Here is a 17421-nt window from a genome sequence, read left to right as displayed (position 1 = left end):
GCCAAGTGCAAATTCATCATGTGAGAGACTCCACAGGCTACGGCTGATGCCTACCTTGAACCCAGAGTTCTGTGAGTTGAAAAGCACACACTATACCTGTCCCTTATTTGGTTTTCTGAAAGCACTAAGTTGAGGAGTGTAAATATTAGGTGGCACTAGTACTTCCAGATCTTATCCTTTCAGTTTTTCTCAGATCGTGCATCCATACTACTTAAAAAAAAAAAAAAAGGTTCAAATAATGATAAACAGATAAACCTGTGTAGTTGTCCAAGTAGTTACCTTTTAGAAGCATCTTCTTGTTTCTGGGTCCTTGTCTGTTTAGTACCTATAATTAAAACAATAACAACCACTCGTAGGTTACAAGGCAGATTTCTGCCTCTTTAAACAGCAAACCATCACTTCTTTTCCACATATTCCATTTCCAGTCCAACACATAAACACATAATAGGAAGGAATGCAGTTTGCTTTAGTAACTTAAGTATTACCCAAATTTCCTTGGTCTTTTGAGATTGAATTTTTTCCCCTTAGCATAGTTAAGCACCTCTGAGAGTGCATCAAGAGTGCAACCCTAAAGCCTGAGCTCTGCAGTCTCCGGGGAACCTCTCTCCACCCCTGGGTGCTCCTTCCTGGGGGTGAGAAGTCTGACGCCAGAGCAGCCAGGAGCTACAGCCGCAGGACCTCTGCACGAACGGTGCTACGGCCAAGACACCCACCATCTGCTGGCGCCGCCCTGGTCACCTGTCCCTACAGGTGACCGCGGTCTAGCGTCCCAGCACAACCCCGAGGGCAGGAGGTCGGCAGCGGAGGTTCTTGGCCTTTTCCCTATCCTGGAGTCCTCCGCCGCCGCCGCCTTTCCGGAGAGGCCCGCACGCCTCAGGGTTCAGCTCACAGGCCCATATGTGGAAAAGGTCTTTTTCCTACCTGCGGTATCTCTTGAGGCGCGAGAAGCCCGGCTCCTGCGGCCAGCAGACCTCGAACTCACCGCATCAGCCATGGACCGAGCTGCCCGGGAGCCAAACACTCCCGAGCGTCTCCCTTAGGCTCCGCCCCCCATGGCGTAGCGCGGGGCGGGGCCACGCGGCCGGATAAGGCGGGGCCTCCGGGCGTGGGCGGGACCCAGGGCGGCGGGGCGGGGCCTGGGAAAACCGGCTGCGCGGCGTGAGCAGTCGGAGGAGGGCTCTTAGAGGGGCGAGAGGTCCAGCGGGTGAGTGGATGCTGGGCGGTTCGGGGTCGCAGTGGGCAGTGAGCTGCGGAGGCACACGTGTCGCTGGCTGACCAGATCCCGCAGGTGGTGGAACCGGGAGAAATGGCTTCCCTTGGATGCCGCCCGCACGCGCGCTGGGCTTTTCTGCGCCCGGGAGCGCGCCTGTGCGGGGCCCAGCCGGCCGGTGTCCCTGCTGCGGGGCCAGGCCTTCCTGCCAGGAGCAAATGCGGTCTGCGGGAACCAACTGTGTTCCGAGCGCCGCCGATTGCCTCGTCGATTTCACTGACCGCATTAGTTTGGGAGACTGCTCCCTGATAGGGAATTGTCCTTGTCACACTTGGGGTGGAGGCATGAACTAGTAATGCTCTTCCCTGGGTGAGATGTACAGTGGAGCATTTAAAACAATTCTCTAGTGATTAGCACGGGTGTCAGGATCTTGGGGGAAAAAATTCAGATGAGAAATATTTTGCCCAACTTGCTCTGTCTCTTTTGAATGTTCTAGAAGACTTTCAAAGTGTGCCTTTCAAACTTATGCTCCTAGACCTTTGTCTAGGAAAGACAGGGTGAAACATTTAAGCCTTTGGCCTGTGTATGCAGATCTAAAGTCTCTCCCAATGCCCTGGGGTAGAGGGAAACTGCACTTGGGTGGTGGGCCCAAAATGTAGGTATACTGGGGAGGTGTAAAGCTATGCCTCTGGGACAACAGACTCCTGAAATAGTTCCTCAATACAAAAATTGGAAAAAACCCAGAATTATGCTATAAATCTTAGATGCTACAGGAGTTGAGTTTTAAGAAATCTTTTTTTTTTTTTGTAGGTTAACATACAAACTTTTACTAATAACACTCGGCTTTAAAACTTCCTATTTTCTTTACACTGTGTTAATAATTATAATAAAATGTGACATTACTTTAATGTAGTGTCACTGACAGTTAACAGTGTTTTTACCTTACTACTTTTCAGCATCAAAACTAGGAAAACCATCGAGGAATGGCTGTGGAGGAACTTCAGTCTATAATAAAAAGATGTGTACGTATTTTTCCTTTTTGTAAAGTTAAGTACCTTTCAAAATAGGGGTTTTGATCACAGATTAATTATGTCTGCCATCACTCAGAATGCTTATCTTATTTAAGCCCTGCTTTATTTTTTGACCTATGCATACATAGACTACCGATTGGATTATTTCTCCAAATACACTTAGCTGACCTTTTAAATGTTAATACTGATTATTCTCATAGATGTAGTTGGCACAGTAGATTTCAAGGGCATTTATTAAAATTTTTATTAGATTAACACTAATTTTCATACATGCTGACACGGTCTAGAATCTAAAGATTTCTTCATTATTTTCCCAGATAGATAAAGTGGTTTTTGAATTTGTTTGCTTAAACATGTTTGATTTTTTTTTTTTTTGTCAGCAAGTCCTAAAAGAGCAAGACTTTAAAGAAGAAGACTTTAGTCTATTTCAGTTAGCAGGCCAAAAATGCATAGATGATGGGCACATAGACCAACTATTAGAAATTATTCAAGATGAAAAGAACAAGGTAAGTACAATTTCTTTGTACTTCTCAGTATTTAGGAATAGTCATATTTCTATTCATATTTGCTCACCAAACTACAAGTAGGCACTGGAAAACAAAAGAGACAATGACAATCATATACTTTAAATACTTATATTCTGGTGGAAAAGATAAACATGTAAAATACTAGTAATAAGGAGACAGAATAAATGGATTAAGTGCTTTAGTTTAATGACGAGTAAAAATAAAGTATGGGGGGTGCTGGCGGTTGTGCACCAGGTTAATCACATATAGTAGGAAGCTCAGGGACCCTGGTTCAAGCCCCTGGCTCCCCACCTGCAGAGGGTTTGCTTTGCAAGCAGTGAAGGAGGTCTGCAAGTATTTATCTTTCTCCTTCTTCTCTTGATTTCCCTCTGTCCTATCTTAAGAAAAAAAAAAATGGCTACAGGAGCAGTGGATTTGTAGTGCAGGCACCAAGCCCCAGTGATAACCCTAGAGGGAAAAAAAAAAAAAAGGAAAAAAGTAAAGTATGCTAGAATTGCAAAGACTATTTCCAGTATAGGAATCAAAAGTGACATTTGAATCCTTCATGAAAAATACTAGTATCACTTAGGCCAGATACTCAGTTTTGGTCATGAGCACATTCTTTTCCTTAAGCCAGATTTCTATAGTAACTAAAATACTAAATACATATTGTATGCGTAGACTCATAATAGAGAAGAAAAGGATGATGTTATTTGCCAGTGCCCAGTTAATGGTAGTTTGAGAAATCCATTTTCTACAATGAGAAAGGATCTGTATGGGATCAGGAAAAAAATTTTTTTTTCACTGGACACAGTGCTGGCAAGACAATCAAAAAAATTTTTTAATATTTATTTATTCCCTTCTGTTGCCCTTGTTGTTTTATTGTTGTAGTTATTATTATTGTTGATGCCATCAGTGTTGGATAGGATAGAGAGAAATGGAGAGAGGGAAAGACAAAGAAGGGGAAAGAAAGACAGACACCTGCAGACCTGCTTCACCGCCTTTGAAGTGACTCCCCTGCAGGTTAGGAGCCGGGGGCTCCAACTGGGATCCTTACGCCAGTCCTTGCGCTTTGCGCCACATGCGCTTAACCCACTGTGCTATCGCCCGACTCCCCAAATTTTCTGTCTTCTCTCTCCTTTTTTTTTTCTTTTTCCCTTTTCTTCTTTCTTCTTTTTTTTTTTTTTTTCCTTTTTGGCGGAGCTGGAGTGTCAGCATGCATGTGCAATTTGATAGCTCCCCAGACCAACTTTTTCACTCCACAGTGAGACAGAGAGTGATTGACACGATAGCACTGGAACTTTTAGCCGGTGCACTGGCAAGCCTATGTGGTTAGATTTGAATATGGGCAGTGTAAATGGCAAGGTATGTGCCCTACCCAGTGAGCTCTAAGCTCCTCCTCCTTTTCTTATACAGGTAAGGACCATCTTCTTTCCAGGAACACATTCATTTATAGTACTATTTACTTATACAACTTTTCTTTGTTTCTATCATAGTCTAGTCATGGTGGCCTTGTGGTTATATCCAAGATTTCCTGATTGTATTTGTAACAGTCCTAAAACTGTTAAGTCACATATTGTAGAATATCTCTCTCCGTTCTCTTTTTAAAATGGCCACCAGGGTTATTGCCGAGGCTGTGCCAACATTACAACTCTGCTGTTCCCAACAGCCATTTTTGCTTTTATTTATGTATTATTTATGTAGTAGAGAGGACAGATAGAAAATGAGAGGGGAAAAGGGGCTATTGTGGAAGAAAGAGAGAAACACCTGCAGATCTGCTTCATTGCTTGTGAAGTGCCACCCTGCAAGTGTGTGTGTGGGAAGGCTCAAACCCAAGTCCTTGTGCATGGTAACGTGTGTGCTCAACCAGGTGTGCCACTGCCTGCTCCTTGTAGAATCTCTTTATCAGTAGTTCAAAGGACTTGGCCCTTTCTGTTAAAAAAATGTTTTAGTCCTCCTCGAAGGGGTGAAGCTTCACAAGTGGTAAAGCAGGTGTCTCTCTTTCTCCGTCAATCCCTTCCATTTCAGTTTCTCTCTCTCTCTCTCCAATAAATGAGTAAATGAATAAAATATTTTTAAATGTTTTTAGGAAAACTAGGTCAGTTTATTTGACATACCTGTTTTTGATATGTGCTTATAGACAAAAATAGCCAAAAATAAAGTAAGCTTAATGGTTTTTATTTTCTTAACGCCTTGATTTTTTCCCAGTTGGATTCTTAGAGGATTTTTTAAAAATAATTAATTAGCTTAATATTAATTTACGTAATTTGATTTAATATTTTAATCCTAGTATTTTAAAAGATAATGTTTATGATTTGCCAGATGCTATCTTAAATGCTTTCCTTGTGCAATGTAACATGTGCTGTGCTGGGTGGTGTGCCACCATCCAAGCGATGCATTTAATTTTTTTTAAGTTCATTTATTTACTGAGAGAAACCAGAGCTCCTGGCCACATAAGGTACTCAGGATTGAATCTGAAGCCTCAGGCTTGCTACATGCACTCTACCTGCTGAGCCACATCTACAGTGGCTGTTAGCTCATCCAACCTCTCTAATGTACTACTGTTAGACTTACTTTGTAGAGAAAAAAGAAGTTGATGAAAAATCAATGACCAGCTCAGAAATAACAGTTTTTTTTTTCCAATTCTAGTTACTAGATATTTTATTACACTAGGTAGTTTGAGTCCATATCATATAGCATTCTTTTCCAATAAGGAGTTGTTCTTTATTATTTTTATTATTATTATTGACAATATTGGTTTACAAAATTACAAGATAACGGGGGAACAATTCTACACTGCTCCCTCTACCAGAGTTCCATGTCCCCATTTCCTCCATTGGAAACTGCAGTCTGTCTCCCAAGGTCACAGATATAAGTTGACTGTTATTTCTGTAATGATCTGTCTTATCTCTCTCTCTCTGTGTCTGTCTATATTTTTGCCCATTTTTCTGTGTTCCTGCCTTCTCCTTTCTAAGTCACACCTTCACTTATTACTACTTCTGAATAACTTAGCTTTTATGTGGCATCCAGGATTCAGTCAGGTTTTAGAGCTCTTAACTTCTCAGCTTTGCCTCTGGTTGGCATCTACACGCTTACTTTCTAAACTACAAGAGAGGGGGTTGAATGATTCTGAGAATGAAAAAAAGTGAGGCAGAAAAAAAATGACTGACTTTCTAACTCCTGAGTAGATAATATTTCATATTCTGGAGAGAAAACAACCTTAGAAGGAGAACATTCACTGAAGGACGATAAAGAAGTTTAGTTTGGAAATGTTTAAGATGCAACTGGAAATTTGAAAGTAATTTTTATCATTCAGTAGAGAAATAGGAGATAAAGATGTAGATTGTTCATGAGTGTTAAGAGCTTAGGTGATTGATAACTTTAGTGAAGCTTAGTCTTACTGTAATACCTTTCTAATATGTAGTCTACTAAATGCCAAGTTTCGGTTACTTTATGATAGTAACAAAGCTAACTGCAACTTAATTTTTTTTTTTTTTTTGCCTAGTGGCATTATCAAGATTGATCATAATTTATTCATTATTATTCTGATCTGTGTAAAAAATGTTTTAGTATCCACATGAATAGTAACTTGTTAATGAGGAGAAAGGGGAGAGAGCATTACCCTTGCACATACAATTCTAGATTTCTCCCAAGTTAGAAAAGTTTATTGTGAGAATCCGACAGATGGCAGTATTTACTTTACTTTGGAAATTTTCTGTAGGTCATCATCAAGAATATGGGATGGAATCTTGTTGGTCCTGTTGTTCAGCATCTTTTGTGCAATAAGGAAGACAATAGAAGAAAAGACTATTTTCTGATGCTTGATTTATTGGTAAAGGTAAGTTAGCAAAACTCAGGTCTCACTATAATAAACACCAGCATTTTACAATTTCATTTTAATGTTTAATACTTGTTTTTGAGGTGAAAGCTTTCAGTTCATGAAAATACAGGAGGGAACACTTCGTAGAAGAGTCTTATCCTTATTGATTAGATGGACAATTTTATATCTGTTTTCACAAGTATTCTGGATATAAGAATTATCTAATTTTACTTCAGGAATATTGATTCAGAATCTCCAACAAGAGAAACATAATAAGCTCTGTTTTTAGGGGCTGGGCCATGGTACAAGTGGTGGAGCACACACATTACCATGTGCAAGGATCCAGCTTCAAGCCCCTGGCTTCCACCCACAGTGGGGAAGCTTCACAAGTGGGTAAGGCAAACTTTAGCAGTTTGAAGCCCAGATTCTGTTTTGCTAATGTGTCTTTTTTTTTTTTATTTCTTACAGAATAAAAAAAAATATTAGTGATTTAATAATGATTAACAAGATTGTAAGATAAAAAGGGTACAAATCCATACAGTTTCCACCACCAGAGTTCCATATCCTATCCCCTCCATTGGGAGTATGGACCAAAATTCATTATGGGGTACAGAAGTTAGGAGTTCTGGCTTCTGTAATTGCTTCTCCGTGCTGGGCATAGGCGTTGGCAGGTTGATCCATATCCCCAGCCTATTTCTGTCTTTCCCTAAATGGGTAGGGCTCTGGAGAATTGAGGTTCTGGGACACATTGCTAATGTGTTTTAAACTACTATATGAGGTGTTTTTTTTATTAGACAACAGTAATTCTATTTTCTTAGTATATGCCTTTAAAAAAATAATCATGTGGCTTTAAAAACAACTTGCATTAAACAGGTTCAATTGTGAATATTTTTATAGTTATGCAATCCAAAGGAACTATTGTTGGGCTTGCTTGAACTGATTGAAGAGCCCTCTGGAAAACAGATATTTGAAATTATTCTTCTCTTACTTCAGCCACTACAAACAGGTAATGAATTTTTTGGTATCTAAGTGTGTTATATGTGTTTTGATGTTACTCCAATATGTCAAATAAAAGTTTATTGAATATTCTACTTAAACTAGTGGTTGCAATGCCAATTTAAATCTTTTTGGTTGTAGGAAAATGATAATATCTTGAATGATAATTCAGTAAATATTTTGTTGAATGCCATGCTGTTTTTCATGTTCTTTTATAGTGCAGCTTTTTGCATAGCCTTTTTGTCTGTAATTCATATTTAGATATTCACCTTTAAATAAATCTAAAGGATTTCTTCTCTGGTATCTATAGTCCTTAATCTGAATGCCCTGTGGTAATCCTGTATCTTGATCAAGAATAGCATTAGGCAGGACACCACTCAAATTCTGTATTGAGAGGTTGTGTTTGAGAACAGCAGAGGTAGTGCTCAAGAATGAAACAAGTATGGAATGTAATGACCCCACTGCTAAGCACAGGTATTGGTAAGTAATGCATGTTGGCAACCAAGACAGAAAGTGTTTTTTCCATGGGAAGAAACTACTTTTCATTTAGTACTACTTTTCATTCATTTCACCTACATATAACTCAGAGTTTGGTAGAATCAAAAGTTAGAAGATTTCTGTTTTTAAATATGAATGCCCAGTAGCATTGTACCACTTGAAACACTGAAAATCTTCTAGAAAGAGAAAGCTAAAATAACAACCTTAAATTTCAATGTATCTGTATAATTTATATTATAAATTATTTATATTTGTATCTATTATATTTGCATTTATACTTGTATCTGTATAATTTATTACCATAGCACTGCCTAGCTCTGACTCACGATGTTGCTGGGGATTGAACTTGAGATCGTTGCTGTCTCAGGCATGAGTTTTTTGGCATAACCACTATGCTATCTCCCCAGCCCTCTGCCTTCTGTTTTGTAGTGCATTACAGTTTACAAAGCACTTTCCCTGGCTTTATATTTATCTGAAAAATATGGAAGGAAATGTTTCTGCCCTAAATATTAATGTGTAATAAACATATACAAAAAATCATGACATCAGTTGTAAAGTGCCATGATTATAAGATGCTCTGTTTTTATAAGTACTAAGAAGGGGAGAAAAAAAAATCACTGACAGGCTATATGACATCTAATTGCAAAAATTGTTACACTGTGAAAAACTGTGTATCATAACTCTACATTTACTGGCTGTCTAATGTTTATCACTACTTAATGAGACTACCTGAAGTAACACTTGGTCTCTGTTTTAGTGATTCAGAAACTTCATAATAATAAAGCATATTCAGTTGGATTAACACTGTCTACACTTTGGAGTCAGTTATCTCTGCTTCCTGTTCCGTACTCTAAAGAACAAATACAAACAGATGACTATGGCCTTTGTCAGTGTTGCACAGCTTTAATAGAATTTACCAAGCCTTTTGTGGAAGAAGTTGTCAGTGATAAAGAAAACTCAGCGGAAAATGAAAAGTTAAAGGATGAACTACTGAAATTGTAAGTGTAATTTTTTTCCCCTTGTCACCAAAGCTTCACTGGGGATTGTAATGATTCTGCTGTTCCTAGTGAACTATTTGTATTTTAAATGTTTTTTTTTTCCCCATCTTTCAGATAGAGTGAAAGGCAGAGAGAGGGAGGGAGACAGGTAAGGAGGATGGAAGCTTCCCCTTTATGTGGTGCTCCTGTATGGTAGCCAGTGGCTTCGACCCGGGTCCTTCTGCCTGGCAGTGTGTGCTCTAGCAGGTGAGCACTCCTGGCCCCTGTGAGTGTAGTTTTAAGAGCACTTTACAAAAGAGTTATGCAATTGGTAGTTCAGTTATTTCATGTTCTCTTATTTGCCATGGAAATATAAGTCTACTTTCAAATATTGAACTTTTGGAGAATATGGGGTTTAGTTGATATAACTTGTGCATTTAATGAGGCATTGATACTTTAAAAAATTAAAAACTAAATTTCATCTATGCTATTGTATGAACTGCTTTTCATCATAATAAATGAGTAAGAGAGTGGGAAGTAAGTATGTGTAGCTCAAAGTCTTGTCTTTCTGTGGGGAAACATTTTCATTCTCCCTTTGAAAGCAGCAAGAGGAGCACCAACTTGACCACAGAAGTAGAGTAACCAGTACTCACTCCAGTGGTACCTTAGACTAACATGCACTGTTCAGTATGGCTATCAAACATTTGATTTATGGGTAGTCCAAATTAAGATGTCCTCTAAGTATAGACATCAGAGTTTCTGGGGTTCAAAGTCTTATTTAAAAAAAAAAAGCAGTATGTACAAAATAAAATACCTCAGTAATTTTATACTGATAATGTAATTGGAATGATAATGCTGTATATATACTGGGTTAATAAATTATTAAAAATTCATCTATCATGTGTTTTACTACTTTCTGATGTAATTACTAAAATATTTTAAATTGCATATGGAGGGCCAGAACCTTGATTTGAATTCTGAGACTACACAGGCTATAGCTTCAATCCCAAGTGCTGCCTTATACTTAGAATTGAAATAGTGCCACGGTCCTCTCTTTCTCCCCTTTCTCTCTCTTCTTAGTCTCTCATAATAGATAAAAATCTTTGTACTATGTGCGCTTAACCTGGTGCACCATTCATTGCCTGGCCCCAGATAAATCTTTGTAAAATTAATTACATATGATCTTATTATATTGGACAGTGCTGGGCTAGTTTACTGAATTATTTAGACCAGTACTTTATTTAAAAACTAAGGAGACTAAAATTATTAGCTTTCTATTTTGTTAGGTTGGGACAATAAAAACTTCTTCCCTCCAATTAGAAGACCCATTATTTCATGAATATTTTTTTTATTTTTCCTTTTGCTGCCCTTGTTTTTTATTGTTGTAGTTATTGTTGTTATTGATAGGACAGAAAGAAATGGAGAGAGGAGGGAAAGACAGAGGGTGAAAGAAAGATAGACACCTACAGACCTACTTCACCACCTGTGAAGCTACTCCCCTGCAGGTGGGGGCCGGGGCTCGAACCAGGATCCTTACGTTGGTCCTTGCACTTCGCACCACATGCGCTCAACCCGCTGCGCTACTGCTGGACTCCCTCATGAATATTTTTTAAGCTTTACTTTATTTCTTTCATATGAGATAAAGTTTCACATGAGAGAGAAAGAGAGAGAGAGAGTCAGAGTACACTCTGGCATATGCAGCACTGGGGACTGAACCCAGAATCTCAGGCATGCTATTTACCTGGCCTCATGAAGAAAGATTTTAACAGCAGAGAAAGGGAAAACTTGAGTTACTGGAACTTTTGTTATTACTCATGAAAAATTAATTTAGGTATGTTTCTAGTACTAGGTATTACATATATATAGGAAATGGTATAATCATATTACATGTTTTTATATCTTAGTTGTTTCAAAAGCTTGAAATACCCTTTACTGACAGCCCAATTCTCTGAGCAGTCTGAAGAAACTGAAAATGATCCTTTAAAGAGTTTTGCATCTGAGATAATAGTAAGTACAGTTAATTTAATCTGTTATCTAGGGGCTGGGGAGATAGCATAATGTTTATGCAAACAACTTTCATGCCTGAGACTCCTGTGGTCCCAGGTTCAATCACATCTCCTTAAGCCAGAGCTGAACAGTGCTCTGGTCTCTGTCTCTGTATCTCTTTCATTAAAAATAAATAAAATGTATTAATCTGTTATCTAAAATGTTACGCTGCCAAATTCTTAAGTACCACACATGGACATGCAAATTGATACATTTATTAATAAAGCAGTATGTATTGTTTTGTAGGTGACAGATAGATAACATTATGGAAAATAGTGGGAGGTCTCATGGTGACACACCTGGTTAAATGCACACAGTACAAAATGCAAGGGTCTGTACAAGGTACCAAGTTTGAGCCCCCACCGCCCCACTTGCAGGGGGAAGCTTCATGAGTGGTGAAGCAGGTCTCCACATGTCTATTTTTCTCTTTCCCTCTCTGTTTCCCTCTTTTCTGTCAATTTCTCTCTATCCTATCCAATTAAAAAAAACAAAAGGTCACCAGGAGCAGTGGATTCGTAGTGCAGGTACAAAGCCTCAGTGATAACCCTGGAGGCAAAAAATTAAAATAAGCAGTAATTTATTACCCAAATGTAATTTTTTTTTCCTTATATGAGAAGAAGAGATAGAAATACAGAGCATCATTCTAGCACAGGCAATTCCAGGGATGGAACTTAAGACCTTATGTTTGAAAGTCCAACACTTTATCCATAGTGCCACCTTCTGGGCCACAAGACTTTTTACTAAAAGTACAGAGATTGGATAGGTGTTTTTTGGGAGGTAAGTGAAAATGATAGAGCCTGAATATGGAAATAGTGGTAGAGATGAAGAGGAAAGAGCTGACCTGAGAACTCAATAGTAGGGGGAAATCTGATCACTAATGGGATTTAGTAGAATAGTAAAGGTAGAGTGAAGTGAGGTTTTATTTGTTCAGGTAACTAAGTGGATAGATGAAGATGTCAATAATTGACATAGGGAGTATATGGAGTGTTGCGCTTAATTTTTTTTTTTATTAAGGAAATTTGAAGACATAGAAAAGCAGAACAACAATATACCCTCTAAGCACTCATTACCCAGCTTCAACAGTTATCAGTATTTTTCCAACCTTGCTTAATCTATACTCCTTTCCTGGCTATAGTACTTTTTTTTTTTTTTAATAGATAAAGACTGAGTTAGAGGGGGAGAGACCACAGCACAGAAGTTTCCTTCAGTGTGCAGGCTGGGCTTAAACCTGGGTCATACACATAGCAAAGCAGCACACTATCCAAGTGAGCTATGTTGTTGGACCCTACTATATAGAAAGTTTTAGACATATCTCATCCCTATGTCCTTTAAGTATGTTTTTCTAATGGGTAATTATATATGTGTGTGTGTGTGTGTGCGTGTGCGTGCGCGTGCGTGTGCGCGTGCGCGTGTGCGTGTGTGTGTGTGCGTGTGTGCGTGTGTGCGTGCGTGTGTGCGTGTGTGTGTGTATATAATCAGATAGAGACAGAAATGTAGAGGGGAGGAGGAGACAAGAGAGAGAAGAGAGACAGGGACACCTGCAGCCCTGCTTCACCACTTAGGAAGCTTTTCCCCTGCAGGTGGGAACCAGGGGCTTGAACTTGGGTCCTTGTTCACTGTAATGTGAGCACTTAACCGGTGCACCACCACCTGGCCCTGATAATGAGTTTTCTAAAAATAAAATCACAATGTAATTATGATACCCAATAAAATTAACAATAATTCTTATATATATCTAACCCAGACTTTTTTTTTTCTTTTTGCTGCCAGAGCTTGGTGCTGGCACTATAAATCCACCATTCCAGGTAGCCATTTTTTCCTTTTTTTTTTTCTTTCTATTTTTATTAGATAGGACAGATAAAATTGAGAGGAGGGAGGGAGGGACACTTGTGAAGTATCCCTCCTGCAGGTGGGAATCGGACTCAAAACTGGTACGTGGTAATGTGTGTGAACATTAACTAGATGCACCACTGCCCAACCCCCTATCCCAGATTTTTTTTTTTAATTTTCTTTATTTATTTGTTGGATAGAGATAGCTAGAAATCGAGGGGGAAAGAGTGTGATATCAGAGGAAAGAGAAAGACATCTGCAATACTGCTTTACCACTCACAGAGCTTTGCCCATGCAGGTGGAGACTAGGGGGCTTGAATCTGGGTCCTTGCACATTGTAGCATGTGTACTCAACCAGGTGTGCCACCACCTGACCTTCTAGCTCAGAGTTTTAAGGATTATTTTGTATATATTTTTTTCTTGCAGAAAGACTAATCGTTTATTTATGCTTCATGCTATCTGTTCTATTGCTTTGTTTTTTAAAGTCCACATAGAAGTGAGCTTATCTGGTATTTGCCTTTCTCCTTCTGGCTTCATTTGCTTAACATAATTCCCTGTGAGAAACAAATTCTGAGTAAGAGTAGATGAGGCCAAGAAGAGAAATTATTGGTAAGGCACAGGACTTACATGCCTGAGTCCTCAGGTTAAGTCCCTGGCAATACTCTGGTTGGTCTTTCTGGCTCTTGCTCTTATAGAAATAATTAAGTTTGGCCTAGAAGGTAGTTAAGTGGATAAAATCTGTAACATTTAAGCATGAGGTCTCAAGTTAAGCTACCAGCATCCCATGTAGATGTTCTTGTTCTCTTTTTTATTAACAAATAGTAAATGTTAAAATAAGTGAATAATTGTTTTAAAAATTAGTAATAGGGAGTCGGGCAGTAGCGCAGCAGGTTAAGCGCACGTGGCACGAAACGCAAGGACCGGCGTAAGACGAGCCCCTGGCTCCCTACCTGCAGGGGAGTTGCTTCACAGGCGGTGAAGCAGGTCTGCAGGTGTCTATCTTTCTCTCCCCCTCTCTGTCTTTCCCTCCTCTCTCCATTTCTCTCTGTCCTATCTAACAACAACAATAAAAAAAGGGCAACAAAAGGGAAAATAAATAAATATAAATTTTTTTTTTTAAATTAGTAATAAAAGAACTAGCAAGATAGCTTACCTGGGACGGTGCCTCCTTTGCCATGCACACAACCCAGGTTCAAGTCTGGCTCCCAAGGCACTGCGGGAAGCCTCAATACTGTAGTATCTTTCCCTCTCTGTCTCTCTTCCTGAAAAAGTTATAGAGTGGTGACACCCTGGAGACAAAAAGTGAAAAGAAGTGGATAAGGGAATAAAGGGAATATGAAAAGAGAATTAGACTGGACCAGATAGATAACTGGTTTGGTAGGGTGCCTGCCTTGCCATTCCCTGACCTGAGCTCTGGCGTACCACATGGGAGTGCCACAGCCTTGGGAGAAGCTTTGGTGCTATAGTATCTCCCACTCTTCCTGTCCCTCTCATTAACTGAAAAAGTTGGCCTGCAGCAGTGAAATCACATGTGCAATGCCGGGGGGGGGGGGGGGGGGGGGAGGAGAGAGAGAGACGGACCAGGACTCAACTCTGTAGCTCTGCAGTGTACCAACATTTAAGATGAGCCCAAGTGGGGCCTTCGATAGCTCAGTTGGTAAGATGAGCCCATCAGAGAGACTAAGAAAGCAGTTGAAGAGGTGGTAGAAACATCACAGGAGCTGACATTTTAGGACAAAAGAAGTGACTAGTACTGTTAAAGCAGCACAGAAAATTGATAAAGCAAGAGTTGAAATACATCCACTGAATTTAGGAAATAAGTTGACATTGACATCCTTTACAAGAACAAGTGCACCACTGCCTGGTCCCCATATTCTTTAAATGTATGAGGCCTTGTGTTTGATCTCTGGGGCTGTCTGTCCTTCAGTGTAGCAGTACGATGCTCTCTGTTTCATAAAATAATTTTAAAAATGAGGTAAAAAGGGGGGCTTCAAGAAAGTATACTAAAGGTTTAAAATATTTATAGAGGAAACATGGTAGAAGATGATGAGAACATTAGTAAGTCGTGCTGAGCATTTGACTATGGTTGGAGACAACTATAGTGATAATGGTCTGTTATTTTTGTGGATTTTTTTTTCTGCTTTAGTACTCAACTGCCTGCGTATAGAAGTAGAGAAGGTAGATTGTAGCTGTTTTTCCAAGTTTAGCATTCTACTGGATAGATGAAGTTAAAGGAATTATAGGGTACAGATTGTTTGGATGGCCGATAAATGTATTGGTTGGTTAGGGAAAGGAGAGCTAAGAGGGGGACAATAGATTAAAATGCAGATGTCACAGGATCAGAGAAGTAAGAAATGGAAAAGTAGATTGAGTAAGAGAATTTGGTCAGAAAATGAAATGATGGATTTTAGGTATCTAATATGGAACAGTTCCAAATATTTAAAGAAATCCCATTCAGGGTGGGGTTTGGTATTAAACGGGACTAGAAGGTAATGCCACTAGAATTGAGATAACAAGAGCCAACATGTGAGAGTTATCTCATGAATATTCAGCTTTGTCAGGAGTTGGGTATAGGAAAAACCAAGTATCAAAGTGAGTATGGGGAAATCATCAAGAAGTTAACATTTGGCAGATAAGCACAGATAAAGGGCAGTATGCATTTGTTTCAAAGGAAAATGTGCTTCTGTTTGAAAACATAAGAGCCAAATATAATACTAAACCTTTACCCATACCATCCTTCTCTAGTGTTGCCTTGTTCGCTCTTCAGTGCAATAGATGTGAAAGTTTGAAGGATGAACAGCTCCCATCAGAAATCAGTGAGATATATTTATAGCAGTTGGCTAGAACAGGCGTGCTGTGTGTATGAGGAGGTTAAAGGTGGAAGGGAGAAAATCTAAGGTATCAGTGAAAGGATCATTAGAAAAAGAAAAGGGCAACAGTAAGAATTCACAAAGCGATCCATTAGTAGACTTGAGTAGTCCAGGAGGTAGGACAGTGGCAGGCGTGCTGAAGTTAAAAGCATGATACCCTGAATTCCACCCCTGGTATCGCATGTGCCAGAGTCTAGGAAGGACTGCAGGGTAGCATGTGGATATATAGTGGAGGCCCTCATTTGGATACAGCTGGACCTTAAATGTCCAGAGTAGCAGTTTACAGTTTACATATGATCATTTTTAAAAATTATAACATTTCTCTAGAAATAAACATATGTCACACTGACTGGATGAAGAAATGGAGTTTTGTAAAAAGAGGACATTTGGAATATTGTCTTGTAGCTATAACAGGATATGTGCCTTTGAAAATCAGCACAGCATTATATACTTAGCATCTGGTAGCTGAATAGCATCTCTTTTGACTGTGGATAAGTTTCTGTGATTGCTTTTTTTGTGTTCTGAAATGACTAATGGAGCCATCTAGGATTAGCAGATTTGAACTCCTTCAAGGCTGGAAAAGAAAAGTTCTGTTTGGCTTTATAATTTCCTACAATGTCATGCCCAGTGCCTACTGCACATTATTCATAAATACATGTGTCAGGTTTTTTTATTCATTCCGATTCAGCTATTTTTGTCATTCCCTTTTGACTTATTATCACAAGGGTTACTGCTGAGGCTGTCTACACTATGAATCCACTGTTCTTGTAGCCATTATTCTCCTCCTCCTCTGCCTCCTTCATCTTTTCCATTTGATAAGACAGAAATTAAGAGGGGAGGTGGAGATAGGGAGAGAGAGAGAGAGATACCTGCAGCCTTGCTTTACTGCTTTTGCGCAAGCACCCAGGTTCAAGCCCTTGGTTGCCACCTGCAGGAGAAAGCATGAGCAGTGGAGTAGTGCTGCTGTCCTGTCTCCCTCCTGTCTTCTCTCTCTGCCTCACTATCAAAAGAAAAATAAAAGAAGTAGCTACCAGGAGTGGTGGCATCTGTTTCAGACACTGAACCCCAGTAATAATCCTGGTCGCAAAATAAAATTGCCATTTTAACCAGGTTCTTTCTTCTTTAAATTTTTTTTTTTTTTAATTTTAATTAATTTTTTAACCAGAGCACTGCTCAGCTCTGGCTCATGGTAGTGTTGGGAATTGAACCTGGGACTTCGGAGCTTCAGGCATGAGAATCTCTTTGCATAATGATTACACTATCTACCCCTACCCCCATTTTAACCATTTTCAAGTATATAGTTCAGTGGCATTAAGTATATTCATTGTTAAGCAGTTATCACCACTGTCTTTCCACTTGACACTTTGTACCCATTAAACACTAGCTGTCCACTCCTCCAACCCTTGGCAACCACTGTTTTACTTTCTATCCTTCTGTCTGGAAGTACTTAAAAATGTTTAGTGTAAAATATTATTCTGTTATTTCAGAGTCATTTATCTAGCAGTCAAATCATTAGTCAGTTGTATGTGTACCTTGATTTACCATTCTGAATCAACTTAGAAACTATCTAATATATACATATTTAAGTAAATTAATGACTTTGCTTTTGGCTTCTATATTAGCTTTATATCAGTGTA

The 17421-nt window shown here is 39.3% G+C and overlaps 2 protein-coding genes across 5 annotated transcripts in view; one reads left to right on the top strand and one right to left on the bottom strand.

Annotated features, from left to right (window-relative positions):
- RPAP2 (RNA polymerase II associated protein 2) overlaps positions 1–1066 on the bottom strand; it is an 89385-nt gene extending 88319 nt beyond the window's left edge. For both annotated transcript variants that reach the window (XR_009552612.1, XM_007533280.3), the window contains exons 1-2: positions 922–1066; positions 280–325 (exon numbers count right to left, since the gene is read on the bottom strand). Coding sequence is in view for 1 of the 2 variants with exons in the window: in XM_007533280.3 (XP_007533342.1) it covers positions 280–325; positions 922–994 (119 nt within the window). In the remaining variant the exon portion in view is untranslated. The remainder of the gene's footprint in view (positions 1–279; positions 326–921) is intronic.
- Positions 1067–1138: 72 nt separating this feature from the next.
- Positions 1139–17421, top strand: part of GLMN (glomulin, FKBP associated protein) — a 35387-nt gene continuing 19104 nt past the window's right edge. The window contains exons 1-7 of one of the 3 annotated variants that reach the window (XM_060202069.1): positions 1139–1204; positions 2167–2232; positions 2622–2747; positions 6469–6585; positions 7465–7573; positions 8819–9059; positions 10943–11045. In XM_060202069.1, coding sequence (XP_060058052.1) covers positions 2194–2232; positions 2622–2747; positions 6469–6585; positions 7465–7573; positions 8819–9059; positions 10943–11045 — 735 coding nt within the window. In that variant the 5' untranslated portion in view covers positions 1139–1204; positions 2167–2193. The other 2 variants (XM_060202070.1, XM_007533281.3) reach the window with 2 other exon arrangements.

This window comes from Erinaceus europaeus, chromosome 11 (assembly GCF_950295315.1).
Source record: "Erinaceus europaeus chromosome 11, mEriEur2.1, whole genome shotgun sequence".
NCBI classification, from domain to species: Eukaryota; Metazoa; Chordata; class Mammalia; order Eulipotyphla; family Erinaceidae; genus Erinaceus; species Erinaceus europaeus.
This window is presented reverse-complemented; position numbering and strand designations above follow the sequence as displayed.